The 16,813-nt window shown below is 51.5% G+C and overlaps 2 protein-coding genes across 2 annotated transcripts; one reads left to right on the top strand and one right to left on the bottom strand.

Annotated features, from left to right (window-relative positions):
* Positions 1-1,240: 1,240 nt before the first annotated feature.
* Sox12 (SRY-box transcription factor 12) lies at positions 1,241-4,097 on the bottom strand. Its single transcript, XM_052724592.1, has one exon. The coding sequence runs from the start codon at positions 4,080-4,082 to the stop codon at positions 3,138-3,140; it is 945 nt and encodes a 314-aa protein (XP_052580552.1). The 5' UTR covers positions 4,083-4,097; the 3' UTR covers positions 1,241-3,137.
* Positions 4,098-11,586: 7,489 nt separating this feature from the next.
* Positions 11,587-12,093, top strand: LOC128101469 (60S ribosomal protein L36a-like). The gene has a single exon (XM_052724594.1). The coding sequence runs from the start codon at positions 11,588-11,590 to the stop codon at positions 11,969-11,971; it is 384 nt and encodes a 127-aa protein (XP_052580554.1). The 5' UTR covers position 11,587; the 3' UTR covers positions 11,972-12,093.
* Positions 12,094-16,813: the final 4,720 nt, after the last annotated feature.

Genomic DNA, 16,813 nt, shown 5'->3' on the forward strand with positions numbered 1-16,813 from the left:
AGGATGAACACCTGTGGAAAGAAGCAGGATTGGGCATGAAGAGCTCAAACTGCAGCCTGACAAAGCCCTGTCTGTTCGGGAGCAGGGACCACAGTGGGGGGCCTGCGAGGAGAAACGCCCACGTCTCCCCCACACACTACAACAACCTAGCCTAGACACTGGGCAGGCCTACCAGGGGGAGGGGTGTGGCCTTGGGCAAGCTGCTATCTCCCAGGGACTGACCTTGCTGGAGGGCATTTACTCACCCTGTTTCCCAAGGCCTAGGAAGCCCTTCCTCGAACCAACTTGATTGGCACATACCCTGCCCTCCCTATCTTCTCAAAGCTACCTCTTCACATAAATGTCCTGTTTGTTTCCAACCAGAAGCAGAAAAGCTGCCCTTTGAAGACCCACACCCAGTCTTGGCTTATAGGAAAACGGGCTTTGTCTGGGCTTAGGCATTCCCTGGACCCGGCAGATCAAGGAGCATCAAGGGCAAAGGTACAGAAGGCCAAGGAGGAGCAGACCTGGAATCTCATGAGAAGACTCATGGCCTGTGGCCCTCTGGTCAGTGGTAAGCATACACCGCAGGCCTGTGTGTGCCAGGCCCTTGGCTGATGCTCTTGTGAGGCAGCATTGGGAAGACACCTGAGGGATAGATACCTCAGTATACCTCTAGTCATGGCTGCTTGTGGGACCCTCCAGCTTCCTACTCTATAAATGAAGCATACCATTTATGGAGCACTCCACATTAAATGCTGCTCACCTCAAGCATGATTTTACTCTGAAAATACTAATGTGATTCTCCCAAGACACACATGGATAGAGCAGCTCTAGGAGCTGGGCCCTGAGCAGAGCCGCCCAATCTTGCTTCTTAATCCTCATTAAATAATCAAATTGACCCTTGGGGGGGGGGGGTCGGTCCAGCCTGCACACCTGTCTCATCTGATCTAAAGAGACTTCAAAAACATCTGCATGGGCTTTTATTTTGCAACTCCAATGAAACACGTGGCTCTCTGGCTACAGTGGGCTGCCATGCTTGCTTTGTGGTGACACCAGTCCCCACCCCAATTTGGCTCTCCCACTTATGCCTGCCTGACCACTGTAAAGACGGGTTTGCCATCTTTAATGAAGGCGAAGGATTCCTGAGATAGAGGGTAACAGGGGCCTAGAGAGACATCCAGCTTTCCCTGCACCAGCCCACTCTAGGCACTTGAAGCTGACCAGGGGGTGAGAAGCACACACATGCAGAACCACAGGGTGAGGTCGGGGCAAATACACTTTATTCAGTCCTGGCATCAGACTGGCGAGTCCTGCTGTGGGTGCCAGCGCCCCAGAGGAGGGATCCCCTCCTCTCAGCTACGAGACTAGTTCTCCAAAGACCACAGACAGTGACATCTCTTCACTCACATGACGTTTTCCGGTTTTTTTTTTCATTGTCTTTTTTGTTACTTGTTTTCTTAAAAAAAGAAAAAAAAAAAGAAGAAACAAAAACAAAAACGAAAAGAGAAAACAGAAAGAGAGAGAGAAAGAGCGCAAGAAAGGCCCAGAGCCGGAGCACCAAGCTTTAAGGAGGCAGCTGGTGGCTTTGTCAGCGAAGGGAACGCGTGGGGCAGAGACCTGCAGAGACCCAGGGCAGGGGCCGAGGAGGACTCTGGGACCGTTTGTTCCTGAGATTTGTGTGTGTGTGAATGAGTGTGTGTGAGCCACCCAGAAGGTGAACACACGCCGGTGAGATACAGGTAGTGAAGGCAGAGGGGGATGGGGAGGCCGGAGGGGCGGGGCTCGAGCGGGAGACCAGTGGAGCAGACTTGGCACCCGGGCAGGGTTCCCGAGGGCAACCTAATCTCAACACAGCTTCCTAACTACAGCAGTGCCACCCCTATTTCTCACAATGGAAGACCGAGGTGCAAAGCACCCACGTCCACTAGCTCAGCCCTGTCCCCAGATGCCCTGGCCCGGTCTCTCCTCAAGCCACTGTTTAGACGTGGGCCTCATTTCTGCCACCCGTCTGCTGGGATGCCCATCCTAAACCCTAGCAACGACGTGCTTCAGTTTCTCCCAATGAATACTGCAGCTGTGGTTGTTGAGACTGGATCTGAGTGATAGGAAAGGGGGCAATGGACTTAGGGAGGAACCCAGGCAGAGAGGATGTCCTGAGCTGATAGGGCGCTTCCCGAGGAGGGGGATTGAGGGGGCAGCAGGAACTCTGTCCCCAGACTGGTAGGTGTCTTGGTTCTGAGTTCTCTTGGACAATCCCATCTTGGTGGATTTCCAGACAAAGACCAAATCCCATATTCCCACTTGGGGAAAGGAAGTTTCCGGCGACCAAGATGGGCTGTAAAGGCAGTCACGCGGTGGAGGGTGGTGGTGGGCGTGGGTGACCCCATCATAGAAAAGGGGTTGACACTTGCAGAGTTTAGGGCTAGCTAGTTTCTATCTCTCCCTTTGCGTGCGCCTCCCATTAAGGCAGTAACGCCCCGCTGGGTCGAGAGGAAGCCACGGGCTCCGGGATCAAAGGATTTCTTAGGATCGCTCTATATTAGCCCCCTCCTTTTCGAAGTTGGCGACAGAGGCCTGCAGCTCAACTGGGACCAGCCCCCTCCAAGAAGCATTAAGCATGCGCAAGAAGGGGACGGTTCAAGCTGAGGGGTGGGGCCTTGAGATCCTGGGGGGAAGGGAGGACGCCCTTCCCCCCCCCCTCCAGGAGAGGAGGGGACTGGGAGGAGCGCCGGACCGACAGACCGCAGCGCCCCCTTAACCACCAAGGCAGGCCCGGGCGAGGGCGGAGGGATTCTGGAGCGAAGGGGCGTGCCGCCCGGCCACGAGGAGGGGCGTGTGCAAAGTGGGGGGAGGGGTTCAGGTATGTAGGAGGAACGGGAGGTGTATCCGAGGGGGGCTGGCTGCTGGTGGCTACGCGGGACAAGACTGGCTGGGGAGGGGCTTAGATGTCAGGGAGAAGGTGGGGGTTGGGCTGCCTTGGGGTGTGTCTGCAGGGGAGGGGTATGTCTGGATCTGTGGGGGGGATGGGCACGACTAGGAGGGGGGAGGCTGCGCGGGAGATGGGGTGCCAGCCTCGGCCTCCGAGGGGCCCCAATACCTGATTCCTGTATGTAAACAGCTGGTTTGGGGGCGTGCGCGCCCCGCTGACGGTGGGCTCAGTAGGTGAAAACCAGGTCGGCGATACTAGACGGGCGCCAGTCCCCTGCGATCATCTCGGTAACCTCGGGGGTGCAGTAGTCCGGGAACTCGAAGTGTGACGTGCCCGAAGGGGGCAGCAGGTCCGGGTCGCGGTCCAGGGCGCTGCAGTCCAGGCCGGCGGGGCCCGGGGGCATCCTGGACAGAAAGCCCAGCGGCTCCTCCCCCGACGCCACCGTCTCCTCTTCGCCCTCCTCTGCTGTAACAGCCTCCTCCTCCTCTTCCTCGGGCTCCTCGTCCTCCGACAGGGTCGGGGAGGCGGCGCTGGCGGCCGCCCCCTCGCCGGATGGCCCCTGCGCGCGCTCCGCGGGTCCGCGGGCGGCGCGCCCTGCCGGGACCATCCTCCACAGCTCGCGCCCGGGGGTCTCCAGCAGGCGCACTTCCAGCAGCTCCTCCTCTTCGTCCTCGTCGTCGTCCTCCGGCGCCGCCGCGCCGCCCCCCAGAGGCCCTCCCGTCGCTCGGCGGCCCCCGCGGCCCGGCAGCTGCGGCCCGGGTTTCAGCCGACTGCCGCCACCGCCGCCTCCGGGGGGGCGGGGCCGCGCCTTGGCGGGCGCCCCCTTGCTCTTCTTGCGAGGCCGGTACTTGTAGTCCGGGTAGTCCGCCATGTGCTTGAGGCGCAGCCGCTCCGCCTCCCGTACGAACGGGATCTTCTCCGAGTCCTGAAGCAGCTGCCAGCGGCGGCCCAGGCGCTTGGAGATCTCAGCGTTGTGCATGTCGGGCCACTGGTCCATGATCTTTCGCCGCTCGTGTTGCGACCACACCATGAACGCGTTCATCGGCCGCTTGATGTGGCCGCTCGGGGTCTTGCACCAGCCGGGCTCGCGCGCCCCCTCGGCGGCCGGCCCGGGCCCCGGGGGCGGCGGCCCGCCGTCCCGCTTGGCCCGCGCGCCCCGCTGCTGCACCATCGCGCCGGGCCCGGGCCGCTAGACGCCGCCGGGGGCCGTCCGCATCCTCCGCGGCGGCGGCGGTGGGGGGAGGAGGCAGCGGCGACGGAGGGGCGGCCCCGCCCCGCGGCTGGGCCCGGCCCCCGCGAGCTGGGAGCGCGGCGCCCGGCGCTCGGGCCGTCTGTGCGGGGGGAAGGTCAGCGGCGCGGGCTCAGGCGGGCTCGGCGCGTCCCCGCCGCCCCGGGCCTGGAGAGCTCCGCCGCGCGCCGCGCATTGTTTTGCGGGGCCGAGGACTGGAGCCTCGCAGGCCCCCGCGGGCTCCGGTCGCGGCCTGGCGCTCCTCCGCGGCCCCGCGCGCGCTTGCCCGCCCGCCGCCGCCTTCCAGTGCCTTTCTCCCCGCGCGGCCCCGAAGGCGCGCGCGCTCCCCTCCCCCTCGCCGTCTGCGGGCCGCTGCGGCGCGCGCGGGGCCGCCCCGTGTAAACACCGAGGTGCCCGCTCGGGCAGCGGCCGGGCCACGCCTCGCGCTAGGTGCCGCGTCATCCGTTGCTGGGCAGAGAACTCGGCATTTGCATCTCCCAATCGCTGGCTGCCTGGGCGGGGCGGTCTCGCTCCTGGGATGGGGTGGGGTGTGGGGGGGGAGACGGATGAGGTCGGTTTCTTTTCTTAGGATGGGGGTTGGAGTGAAGGTGGGGGACGTGGAGCGCTTCCCATCTGGCCCTCAAAGCTTTTCTTTTCTCCGCCTTGCTTTTGCACGTTTAGATTACTCAATGACACCTGCCGCCAGGTAGGACTCCTTCCTAGTCTCTTTCTGGGACACCGATGGACTGCCACAGAGGAGCATTGATGCGGGGGACCGAGACTCAGAAAAGCGTTTTTAGGGGACAGATTCACCTTGTCTTGAATGGAACCCCTCCCGGCTACACACATGGTCCAGCCACAAACAGGCTTAACAAATGCTTTGGGGCCAAATGATGTTTTTTTATTTTATTTTTTTAATCCTTTGGGGCGCTAAAGGTATCCACCCCCAAGGGACTAGAACGCCCGCTTTCCAAAGACAAGCCGCAGGACGCGCGGTGCCACTAGAGCCTGTCGGGCGGTCCCAGCGCGCTCCCTAGCGCACCGAGGGGCAGGGCCACCCTGAGCCGGGAGCCGAGCGACCTCGTGGGTTTCTTGCACCCCGGGCGCGTCCTGGATCTCGCCCAGCTCGCGCTGCCAGGCCACACGGGGCGGGTGGTGCGCTTCGCCCTGCCCAGGGCGGAGCCTCCTTGGGGGCGTGACTGAGCGGGCTGCAGGCGGCGCGTGGCGGGGAGGGGCCGCGCTCTCCGGGCTCACCACGTGTGAGCCCGTTGTAGCACCACCCGGCGCGTGCAGCCCTAGGGGGAGGTCACCTTCATGGCGCCGGTGCCCGGGCGATGGGAGGGGGCGTGGCGGCCTCGCCCCGTTGTGCCCGATTTGGGCGGGGTCGGGTCAGTGTCTGGAAAGTGACTTCCCTGTGATGGAATGGGCTTGGTTCGGGGTGGTCAGCGAGTAGTAGACCCCACTCCACTCTGGGCGCCGAGAGGACTGAGTGCGAGGTTGTGTGAGCATTGGCAGAGGTGAGGGGTGCGAGGTGGTCCTCGGGGATGCGGGCAGGTGGATGGAGCGTCCCTAGTGGGAGGGGGCAGCTCTAAAAGGCACAGATGCTCGTAAGGCTTTTGCTCTGCTCCCGCCCAGGGTCCCTCTTCTCATTGGAAGCTAGAAATCACTGCATTTTCATCTCCCCAACTGCGGCCTGGGCGGTTCTTTGTTCGGTGGAGTCAGACTTCCTGCGTTCATTTCCCAGCCCCTCCTTTTGCTTATCTTCAAGTGCAGATAATGCTGTTTCTCCTTGGCTCAGTGGCCTTATGGATTAAGTGGGATAATCTATGTAAACACGGTCTTGATGCCTAGTAAAAAGTACAAGTTATCTGGAATTAGATTTCCTAGTAGTTAACACAGGTCACCAGCAGTGCAGATACCAATTTCATGAGTAAAACATTTGGCGGGTTTGGGATGGATTTAACACTTCGAAAAAGGTATCAAAACATGATCATAGTGTGTTCATTGAAATTTCGTAGGCAGCTCCCAGCGCAATCTCTCATGCTTATAATCCCAGCAGCAGTCAGGTTGAGGCAGAAGGATTACTATCAGTTTGAGACTAACCTTGGCTAATATCCGAGACCTTTTTTTTTTTTTTTAAATTAATACTTCTACAACTTACTGGTCAAAGTATTTAAAGGGACATAGGAAGCCAGCGAGATAGCTTAGCAGTTAATGTCACTTGCCACCAAGCCTGAGTTAATATCCAAATCCCACAAGGTGGAAGTAGAAAACCGACCCCTACAAGTTGCCCTGTGACACATCATTCTCATTTATGCTCTGCATCTCTGTGACTGTCCCCCCTACACAGACACAAAATAGGTAAATATTTTGAAGTGTCATAAAGATTGCTAGCAGAGCTTCCCTTTCATTACTTAGAGCCTCTTTACAGGCATTGGTTTTTTAAACCCTGTAGGACCACCTACCATCAGGCTAGTGTCTTAGTCTTTCCCAACCATGTTCTTGATCAGAATACCTTAGTCCAGTTACTTCATTGTTTTCAGAAGAAAAAAAAAAAAGATACACCAGTTATTCCACTGCCTTTCCCTTCCCCTTTTCCTCCACACATGTGCTCATCCTATATTACTAATAACTAATATCACTCCATAGTTAAGCCCTGTGATGGATAATGCTTAGTTACAGATCACCTGGCAGAGTCTGGTCCTCTGGGAAAAAAAAAAAAAAAAAAATTCTGCCTTCCCTGTTACAGGTGTCAAGGACAGAGAGAAATGTCATCACCCATTTTCCCCCCTCCTCAAGAGACATTTCTGTACACATTCTGTGAGCCTTTCTAAGGTCCCCCTAAATTAGAGGACATTTAACATGCCAGGCATTGAATTTGAAGCCAGGGCTACTGAGGCACAGGAGTGACTAAAACAGAAGCTGCCCCCATTTTACTTTATTTATTTCGGGGTGAGGGGTTGGCCACAGGAGGGTATATGGAGATCCAAGGCTGCCACCAATGGCATCATTTCTCTCTTCCCACCATGTGGGATCCTCACCTCTACCAGCTGAGCCATCTCATTTGCTGGAGGCCCTTCTTAAGGAGCAGTTGGAGGGACAGAGAGCAGAGACAGAAAGCTAGAAGAGTGAGTGCCCAGGACAAAGGACTAGAGCTGCAGGTTTTCACACAGGTGCCTTAGAGAAGCAAGATTGGTGGAGTTTGGTTTTGTTTCAGAGTCTCACAGTGCTGCTCAGGCTCATCTTAAACTTCTCAGCTCCACAAACCCTCCCACCACAGCCTCCCGAGGTCCCAGAGTAATCCCTCCCTACCCAAGGGGGATAGGTTGTAAGACCCTCGCAATGGCTGTTTGAAACTGGCCAGTACCAAAGTTTGTGTACACTGCTTTCTCCAGTACACACGAATTTAACGCTTTCCCATTGTATGTAACTAAGCACATGTCTCACTGTGGTGGGCTAACTTATGTAATTGGAGGCACAACAGCAAAAGGAGTGTGTGTTTTTTTTAACTCACCAATTTCTTTTTTTTAAAGATTCACTTGTATGACAGGTGTGTGCAGATAGAGGCCTACGGAGGCCATAATGTAGCTCAGTTGGTAGAGTGTTTGCAAGGAAATGCAAGAAGCTCTGGGAGGTTCGATTTTCAGATCCCCAGAACTACATAAAAATGGGTGTGGTGGTGCACCCCATAATTTCAGCACTCAGAAGGTTTACAGCAGGGAGGCCAGAAGTGCATGGTCATCATCGGCTATACATGTTGGAAGACAGCCTGGGCTACATGAGATCTATCTCATGTAGAATAAATGGAATAAATGATGAATGGATGAATAAATGAAGAGCACCCATAGTGGTGCTCTTGTTTTGTTTTGTTTTCAAGACAGGGTTTCTCTGTGTAGCTTTGGAGCCTGTCCTGGAACTCACTCTGTAGACCAGGCTGGCCTCGAACTCACAGAGATCTGCCTGCCTCTGCCTCCCATGTGCTGGGATTAAAGGTGTGCGCCACCACTGCCTGATCATAGTGGTGCTCTTAGAAGTTGGTGGACACTTCAAGGGTACAGCCTGGGGTAGGTCTGCAGGCCCTGGAAGGAAGTATTTAAATGCCCGGCCTTCCACATTTCCTTTTTCTTTTGAGGTAAGCAGTTTGTTTTGTTGCCATGCCCACCTACCATGCTGTGTTCTCTGGTTTTCTACAGCCAATATCATCAATTCCGAAAGGAAACCTCCCAAACTCTCAATAGAAATAAACCTGTTCTTAACTTGATTGGCTCAGGTAATTGTTACAGTGATTTACAGTGACTGAAAGTTAAGCCAACTCCGTCATTCACACTCCCCCTCCCCCCCAGTCCGCCTGTTTCTTTAGGATAAGTTTGCAGAAAGAGACCCAGCTATCCAAAGATACACACATTTAATGGTGCTGGAGAGATGCCTCAGTGGTTGAGACCTTGCCCTGCTCTTCCAGAGGACCTGAGTTTGATTCCCAGAATCTAAATTGTGTGGCTTACAACTGCCCATTAAATCCAGCTTCAGGGGGATCCTGCACCTTTGGCCTCGGCATGTGCACATACCCATATATGTAATTTAAAAAACAAACACACATTTAGGGCTGGATGTATAGCTCAGTGGTAGAGCATGTGCTTACATATATGAGGCTCTGGGTTTAATCCCAGGCCCAAACCAAAATAACAAAAGATACAATTCTATGTTCCATAAGCATACAACCTTTGGGTTCTGGCTTGCTTTTATTTATTTATTCACTATTCTACTGTATTTATGTATATGTGTGTATACATGCATGTATTCCATGGCACCCAAAAGGTCAAAGGGCAGCCTCTCTCCTTCCAGAATGTTGTTCCCAGGGATTGAACTCTGACCATTAGGTTTGGCAACAGTATCTTAACCTGCCGAGCCATCTCACGGGCCACCTTATTTCTTTTCTTTAGTGACCTCAGCTCATTGACACCTGGGGCAGACAACTTTATATACTTACTGGGTTTAAGTGGCTCCCCTGGAAGTGGAGTTACAGAGGGTTGTGAGCCACCATGTGGGTGCTGGGAATCGAACTCAGGTCCTCTCCAAGAGCCACCAGTTCTTTTAACCACTGAGCCATCTCTCCAGCCCGAATTTTACTAAATTGTAAGTTGTATAGTTACACTTGGCACTTTATTTGCTTCTTTGATGTTTAAATTTTTTTCCTGTTACTTTGTTTTGTTTTTGGAGACAGGGTTTCTCTGTGTAGCCCTGGCGGTCCTGGAACTCACTCTGTAGACCAAGCTGGCCTCGAACTCACAGAGATCTGCCTGCCTCTGCCTCTGGAGTGCTACCAGTGCTCGGCAGCACATACCTTCTTTCCTCCTCCAAAATAAATAAATGTAATTAAAAACCTGTTTTTTAAAATTAAGTATCACTGCCTCCAATGGCCACATGGAATTACAGGACGGAAATATCTCAAGACCAGATTCTTGCATCTCAGAGCCGACGTGTTACTGTTGTCTCTCCGGAATCTGCTGGGTAAGCGCAGACTCATGTAATAACAAAGGGAGACATGCCTGTTCAGGATCGGATGTGTGCAGGGAGGATTTCCCTCAGAACTAATGCAGGCTGCTGCCTCTGGCTTCTGGAGTGTAGGGATGACTGGAGTGCTTTGAATTAATTGGCCTGTAGAATGTTACCTATAACAGTCTATAAGCAACTTAGAGCTTAGGAGCACGCTGTTAAAACTCCAGCTAGACCATCAGCTTCATCTTGTAAGAGAGAGATTGTCTCTGGCGTGGTTCAAGAGCTGAGATTGCACAGTCTTGATAGAAAGCAGACTGCGGTTCAATTTTTTCTTTTTTTAAGATTGATTTTTATGGCCGGGCGGTGGTGGCGCACGCCTTTAATCCCAGCACTCGGGAGGCAGAGCCAGGCGGATCTCTGTGAGTTCGAGGCCAGCCTGGGCTACCAAGTGAGTTCCAGGAGAGGCGCAAAGCTACACAGAGAAACCCTGTCTCGAAAAAAAAAAAAAAAAAAAAAAAAAAAAAAAAGATTGATTTTTATGTGTATGAGTGGTTTGCCTGCCGGTCTGTCTGCACACAATGTGTGTGTCTGGCACCCAAAGAGGCTAAAAGAACTGAAGTTACAGACAGTTGTGAACAGCCATGTGGGGCCTGCTTCTTTGAGACAAGGTCTCACTCACTTTAACTTTAATCTCCTTTTGCCTCCTGAGTGCTGGGATTGTAAGTACGGAGGGAACTGCCAGGTTTTCTTTTTACCTCTTTTGGTGTGGTCACTGGAGGCTTGGAAACCACACTGTGGCCTGCTGTGTGTTTCTGCTAGGCAGCGCTGACACAGAGAGTGGAGGTTTTCCTTGTCTTTATTTGGAAAAATAAAATGCTGATAATCGTTTGCTGTCCTCAGTTTTTAAAATGTGGGGACTTTTGGGGGGTGTGTATAAATTAAAAACAAATAAACAAAAAACAACTTTGTGAAATGTGAAAGTGCTAAAACCCCTAACAGCATGATATGATAATCTCAGCACTTGGGAGGCTTAGGAAGGAGGATAGCCTCATATTTGAGGCTAGCCTGGGCTACAGAGTGAGATGCTGTTTAAAATGATGGGGCCCAGTACCTGGCAACCTGAGTTCAATCCGCAGAAGCCTTGGGAAGGTGGGAACTGATTCCACCAAGCTGTCCTGTGACCTCTGCACAAACACTGCAGTGTGGTATACACATGCCCTTATTCGCACACATAGACACTAAGTACTTTCTTTTTTAATGACAGAGGCTGGAGAGATTGCTTGGTGGTTAAAGGGACGCTTGCTGTACAAACAAGAAGACCATATTTTAGGTCTCCAGAGCCCACATAAATACAGAGTGCCATGGCGACCTGTAGGCAGCCAGGGGATCCATAGAGCAAGCTGGCCAGAGAGACCAGCATATCGGCTTGCTCTGGGTTTGATTGAGAGGCCCTGCTTCAAAGAATAAGGTGGAAGATTCTTGATAGCAACCTTGAGTTCACATACAGATGTGCACACACATAAAAAGAAAAAACCAAGTGTCCAGGCTTTTAAGTTGAACTTGGTGAACTTTGTTCAGTGTCATAAATCTCTAGGGAGTTTCTCAATGTGTTTGATTCTGTCCCCTCATCTGAACAAGAAGAGCACATAAAACACAAGCCCCAGGATTTGCTGAGGGTTCAGTAAGTGCCAGCTACCACAGCAGCAATGGCAGACACACTCTACTGTATATCTATTCTTTGTATATTTACTTCTTTAAAACAAAACCAAAAGGTACCAAGATTGACATGGTGATGTAGACCAGCACTTACCTGGGTAGTGGAGGGACAATCAGGAGTTCAAGGCCAAGTCTACTATACATGGAGTTCAAAGCCAACCTGAGTTACATGAGATCCTTTCCCAAAAAACCCAATCTAAATCAAAATGCAACAAAATGAAAAAAAAAATACAAACATGGCAAAAAGTGAAAAAGGGGCCTTGCCTCTTTCTTTCTGTGCCGATATCGCTCCCGCCAACATGGTGAACGTTCCTAAGACCCGCCGGACGTTCTGCAAGAAATGTGGCAAGCACCAACCCCATAAAGTGACCCAGTACAAGAAGGACAAGGATTCTTTGTATGCCCAGGGAAAGCGGCACTATGACAGGAAACAGAGCGGCTATGGTGGGCAGACTAAGCCTATTTTCCGCAAAAAGGCTAAAACGACAAAGAAGATTGTGCTGAGACTTGAGTGTGTTGAGCCCAACTGCAGATCGAAGAGGATGCTGGCTATTAAGAGATGCAAGCACTTTGAACTGGGAGGCGATAAGAAGAGAAAGGGCCAGGTGATCCAGTTCTAAGCTGATCTTGTTATGAAGACAGTAAAATCATGAGCTTGTACTCACCTCTTACGATTGCAGTTGGTTTTGGGGGAGGGAATAAACAAATTCTCTGAAAAAAAAAAAAAAAAGTGAAAAAGATGTGTCGGGGTAAGAGGTTTGAACAAATGGATGATGGGATTTCTTTTAGGGTAGTGAAACTTCCTTAGGCTATAATTGTGGTTACACAGCTATGCATTAATTAGAATTCAACTTTATAACAAAGAGTGAATCTTGAGCTAGGGAGCAAGGAACAGGTCTAGAAGGAGTCACGAGGAGGAGTGGGAGTGAAAATGATCAAAACATACTGTTTGAAATTCTCAAGGAATTAATAAAAGTTGAAAATTAAAGAAAAATAGTTAATAATTTTGCGATTAGCAAGATTGAAAAATCAAGCCGGGTGTGGTGGAAACAGAGCTTGGTGTTGGGCTGTTATGAGGTGTTAATAAGCACCTGTGAGTTATACTTGATAAGTGACTATGAGAAAAGAGAGACTCATCTTGAGTGAAGACAAAACTTGATGTAGAGCCGGGCAGTGGTGGCGCACACCTTTAATCCCAGCACTTGGGAGGAAGAGCCAGGTAGATCTCTGTGGGTTCGAGGTCCAGGACAGGAACCAAAACTACATAGAGAAACCCTGTCTCGAAAAAAAAAAAAAACAAACAAACAAACAAAAACCAATGATGTAGAGTCCACTCTCAGTGGAGATGAAGCCCAACTCCCCACTCTTGTGCATCGTAGGCTGAGAATAGTGACTTCCTGCCAGAGTACACAATGAAAGGGAGCTACACATCAGATCTTATTTTGTGTGTGCATGTGGTATGTGTGATGTGTGTGTGAGTCCATACATGAGCAGAGGCCACAGAAGGATATCAGTGTATGTATTACTTTCCAACTTATTTCCTTTAAAAGACTCTCACTGCCCCCAGAGATAGGCTGGTATATGCTGGCAGCCAGCAAACCCCAGTGATCATTGGCTCAACACCACCCGGGACAAGGGCTGTGTGTGCGGCTATTAGGTAAATTCTGGAGATCTGGACTCGGATCCTCCAGCTTGCACAGCAAGTGCTCTTCCCCTCTGAGCCGTCCTCCCAGCCTGAAAGGAGGTAGGGGAAGGGTCATTTTATGTTGGAGAAACCTGGCAGGAACCATCTCAGCGAGGTGATCCAATTCAGCATTAACAGAGCGTTAACGTTGACATTAGTGTCTGAGAAAATGCCATGGCCAGGAGCAGCCTAAGGAGATAACCTGAGGCAACATGGCATGCTCAGGGAATAGGAAAAGAACAATTTTGACTAGGCCTGGTGGTGTGTGCCAGTTCCTCAGGCTGAGGCAGGAAGATCACAGGTTCAAAGAAAGGTACGGAGAGAATTCAAGCCAGCCAGGGTAGCTGCCTCTGAAAGAGGAAAAGGGCTGGCAGTGCAGCCCAGCTGTAGAGGGCTTGCTTGCCCAGTTTGTGTCAGTCCTGGATTCAATACCCAGTACTGCTCCCCTCTAAGTATTGGCAAACTGATTGAAACCAACATCCATGATGCGATAACGGTGGAAATGGTGGGTGGGGCCGATGGGAACTTTGTATGCACAATTTCCTTATTACTCTAAAACTCCTCCAAAAAGTTTTTTTTAAGGTTTATTTATTCTATTTTTATGTATGTGAGTGTTTTGCCTGCGTGTATGCATGCCCACTACGTGCATGCCTGGTGCTTGCAGAGGCAAGAGAGGGTGCCAGACCGCTGGAACTGGAGTTACAGTGTGTATGAGCTGCCACGACCCACCAGGGTCCTCTGCAAGAGCCACAAGTGTTCTTAGCTACCGAGTCTCCTGCCGAGACTCTGGTGGCTTGGGTTCTGGAACCCTGACTGGAGTGGTGAGGGAATGAAGTAAGACACACAGACACATGTACAGTAAAGCCAGGGTCAGGTGAGTGCTTGCTAAGCACCGAACCGGAACCCCAGTGTTACTAGGTCACACACGGGTAGGAGGGCTGTGGAGATGAGCAGTCTCAAGCTGTAAACTATGCAGGAGGAGGAAGCTGCACTTGACAGTCATTGTAGAGACTGATCAATCACTCAAATTCCCGAGGAAGGTTGCCATTTCTCTTGAGCCTGGCCCATATGGAAACAGCTTTGCGAATTCCTCATGGTTCTGAGGCCTTAGCATCTTCAGCATGGCCATGCTCTTGTCTACAATATGAATTCAGTCTGGGGACTTCCTGTTCTCTGCATCCTGCATCTATCTCTGCTCACCCTCTTTTTTTTTTTTTTTTTTTTTTTTTACTTTTTGAGACAAGGTCTCTCTGTGTAGACCAGGCTGGCCTCGAACTCACAGCAATCCATCTGCCTCTGCCTCCAGAGTGCTGGGATTAAAGGCATGTAGCACCATACCCAGCTAATTTTTTTTTTTTTTCGAGACAGGGTTTCTCTGTGTAGCTTTGCGCCTTTCCTGGGACTCACTTGGTAGCCCAGGCTGGCCTTGAACTCACAGAGATCCAGCTGGCTCTGCCTCCCGAGTGCTGGGATCAAAGGTGTGCGCCACCACCACCCGGCTAATTTTTTTTTTTTTAAGAGACTGGGAAGGTGCTCGCCACCAAACCTGAAGATGTGTTCAATTCCTGGGACCCACATGATGGAAGGAGAGACCTGACTCCCACAAGTTGTCCTCTGACCTCCCCATGTGCATGCACTTGGACACACACACACACACACACACAGATAAATTTTTTAATAAATGACACAAGGTGTTTTGTTTGTTTTGGGGAACGGATTTTACACATCTCAAGTGATCTTCAAACTAGATATGTAACTGAAGATGACCTTGAATTCCTGATCTTCCTCTTCCATCTGCATGCTGGGATTAGAGGCGTACCCAGTGGCAAACACCCGGTTGTTTTAGTGCTGGGGACTGAATCAGCTTGGTGCATGCTAGCTAGGTAAGCCTTCTACTTGCAGAGTGACATCCCCAAATAAGCAAAAGATTTTTAAAAACATTAGGTTCATGTAGACTTTAGAGCAGTGGTTTTCAACCTGTGAGTCAAGACCCCATAGGGGTTGAATATCAGATATCCTGCATGTCAGATATTTACATTACGATTCACAACAGTAGCAAAATTACAGTTATGAAGTAGCAACGTAACATGAGGAACTGCATTAAAGAATCACAGCATTAGGAAGGTTGAGAACCACTGCCTTGGAGTGTCAAAACAGTTATGTGGTTCGTTTAAAAATGAGAATGACTTGCTGGGCTGGGTGGCGCCTGCCTGTCACCCCAGCACTTGGGAAGCTGAGGCAGCAAGATGGCAGTAGGTTTTGAGGCCAGTCTGGGCTCAGCCAGAGCTAAATCGAGACCCTGACTCAAAAGGCAACAAGACCTGAAAGAAAAAGCAAAGAAGAAGTTAAAAGTAAGAAAAAAAAAATCTAAATTTCTTAAGTTAGGTGCCATGAATCATGCCTGTAATTCCAGTGCTGGGAGATGAGGCAGGACGGTTGCTGTGAGTAAGGCTGCCCTGGGCTATACAGATTCTGTCTCAAAAGCAAACCAAAACAGACTTTTGTTTCTTCCACGGATTAAGAGATTTGTTCTTCAGTTTTAGTATATTTGGGATCCAGCAGTTAGGCTGGATTCAATAAAAGCCATCTGTTAATTAAGCCAACATCTCATGAAACTGCTTTAAAAAATCCAGTCATGGGTCGGTGAGGTGGCTGATGAGCAGCACCTTGTCACATGTTGGTGAAGGCCAGCCTAGAGAGGGACCCTTGATCTCCTGGCCTTCCTGCGTTCGCCTCCCAAGAGCTCACATCAGTCTGTCACCACCGTGCCCAGCTTGCAATTTGTATTTAAAATAGCAAGAAAGAGAGACCAAGTGATGCCGACCTGGAACCCAGCTCTTGAGAGGCCAGGCTAAAGAGCATGGCTGTAAATTCATGACCAGTGAAATCCCGTCTCAACATGCCTAAATAAATAAACAACAATAAAGAAAGATGACTGATTTCTCGATCATTTATGAAACGGGCGTAGCCAGGGTACGTAAAGCCGGTGGCCCACATGTTCACTGCCTCCAACTACTTTAGTAGAGATCAGCATGTATTGTTTGGATCGTCTAATACAGAATGAAACCGAAGAGCACTCGGGCTGCAACTGGCAGAGAGGCCTTGCTCCAGTTCCTTCTAATTTGAAGAATTCCTTAAAAAAAAAAAAAAAAAGTCCCGTTTCACAGAAGCCATAAATTGGTGGCATCCCTGGGCAGAGGGCCGGGCGCTCCGTCGGCAGAGCCTGCCGATTGGTGAGCTGCGTTATGGAGCTTGTTGTCCATTGGTCGGGTCCCTGGAGCGTGAGTTACGGACCACAGAGGCCCGCGCTGCCGTCCCCATGGCAACCAAGGCTTTGAAAAGCAACTCTTACGGACGCTGCCCCCAGCTCTTTGCGCAGGGGGCAGGGCGGGCTGGAGGAGAGCACCCGGCCCCGCGCAGGGGGATGAAGGGATACGCACCGCCACTTGGAGGGAACCTGGACAAGCCACTCTCAAAGAAAACTTACCCGTAATTCCACCTCCTCCTGACCTCCTCGGTTGGCAGCATTTTGAACCCAGAGCCTGGCACAGGCTAGCTCCCAGTACTCCATTTGAGGAAAAGATGGATTGACAAGACTGTGAGGCCGGGTCCTGCCCTTGTGGAGTCCTAGAGCCAGGGTCATGACAGCCTTGGACAATACACATGCTTAGGTGTGGTGGAGCCATGAGGAATGGGCGACTTACTGTGGGTGTGCGGAAGTCTGAAAGCCACTTTTGTGTGGCTCCTGTTTTATTTCTCAGGCTCAGAACTCTTCTGG

Source organism: Peromyscus californicus, unplaced genomic scaffold (assembly GCF_007827085.1).
Source record: "Peromyscus californicus insignis strain IS unplaced genomic scaffold, ASM782708v3 Scaffold_7__1_contigs__length_154581171, whole genome shotgun sequence".
NCBI classification, from domain to species: Eukaryota; Metazoa; Chordata; class Mammalia; order Rodentia; family Cricetidae; genus Peromyscus; species Peromyscus californicus.

What these genes read in the sequence shown, in the direction of transcription:
- LOC128101469 (XM_052724594.1), top strand. Translation starts at nt 11,588, where the DNA reads ATGGCAAAAAGTGAAAAAGGGGCCTTGCCTCTTTCTTTCTGTGCCGAT.
- Sox12 (XM_052724592.1), bottom strand. Translation starts at nt 4,082, where the DNA reads ATGGTGCAGCAGCGGGGCGCGCGGGCCAAGCGGGACGGCGGGCCGCCG.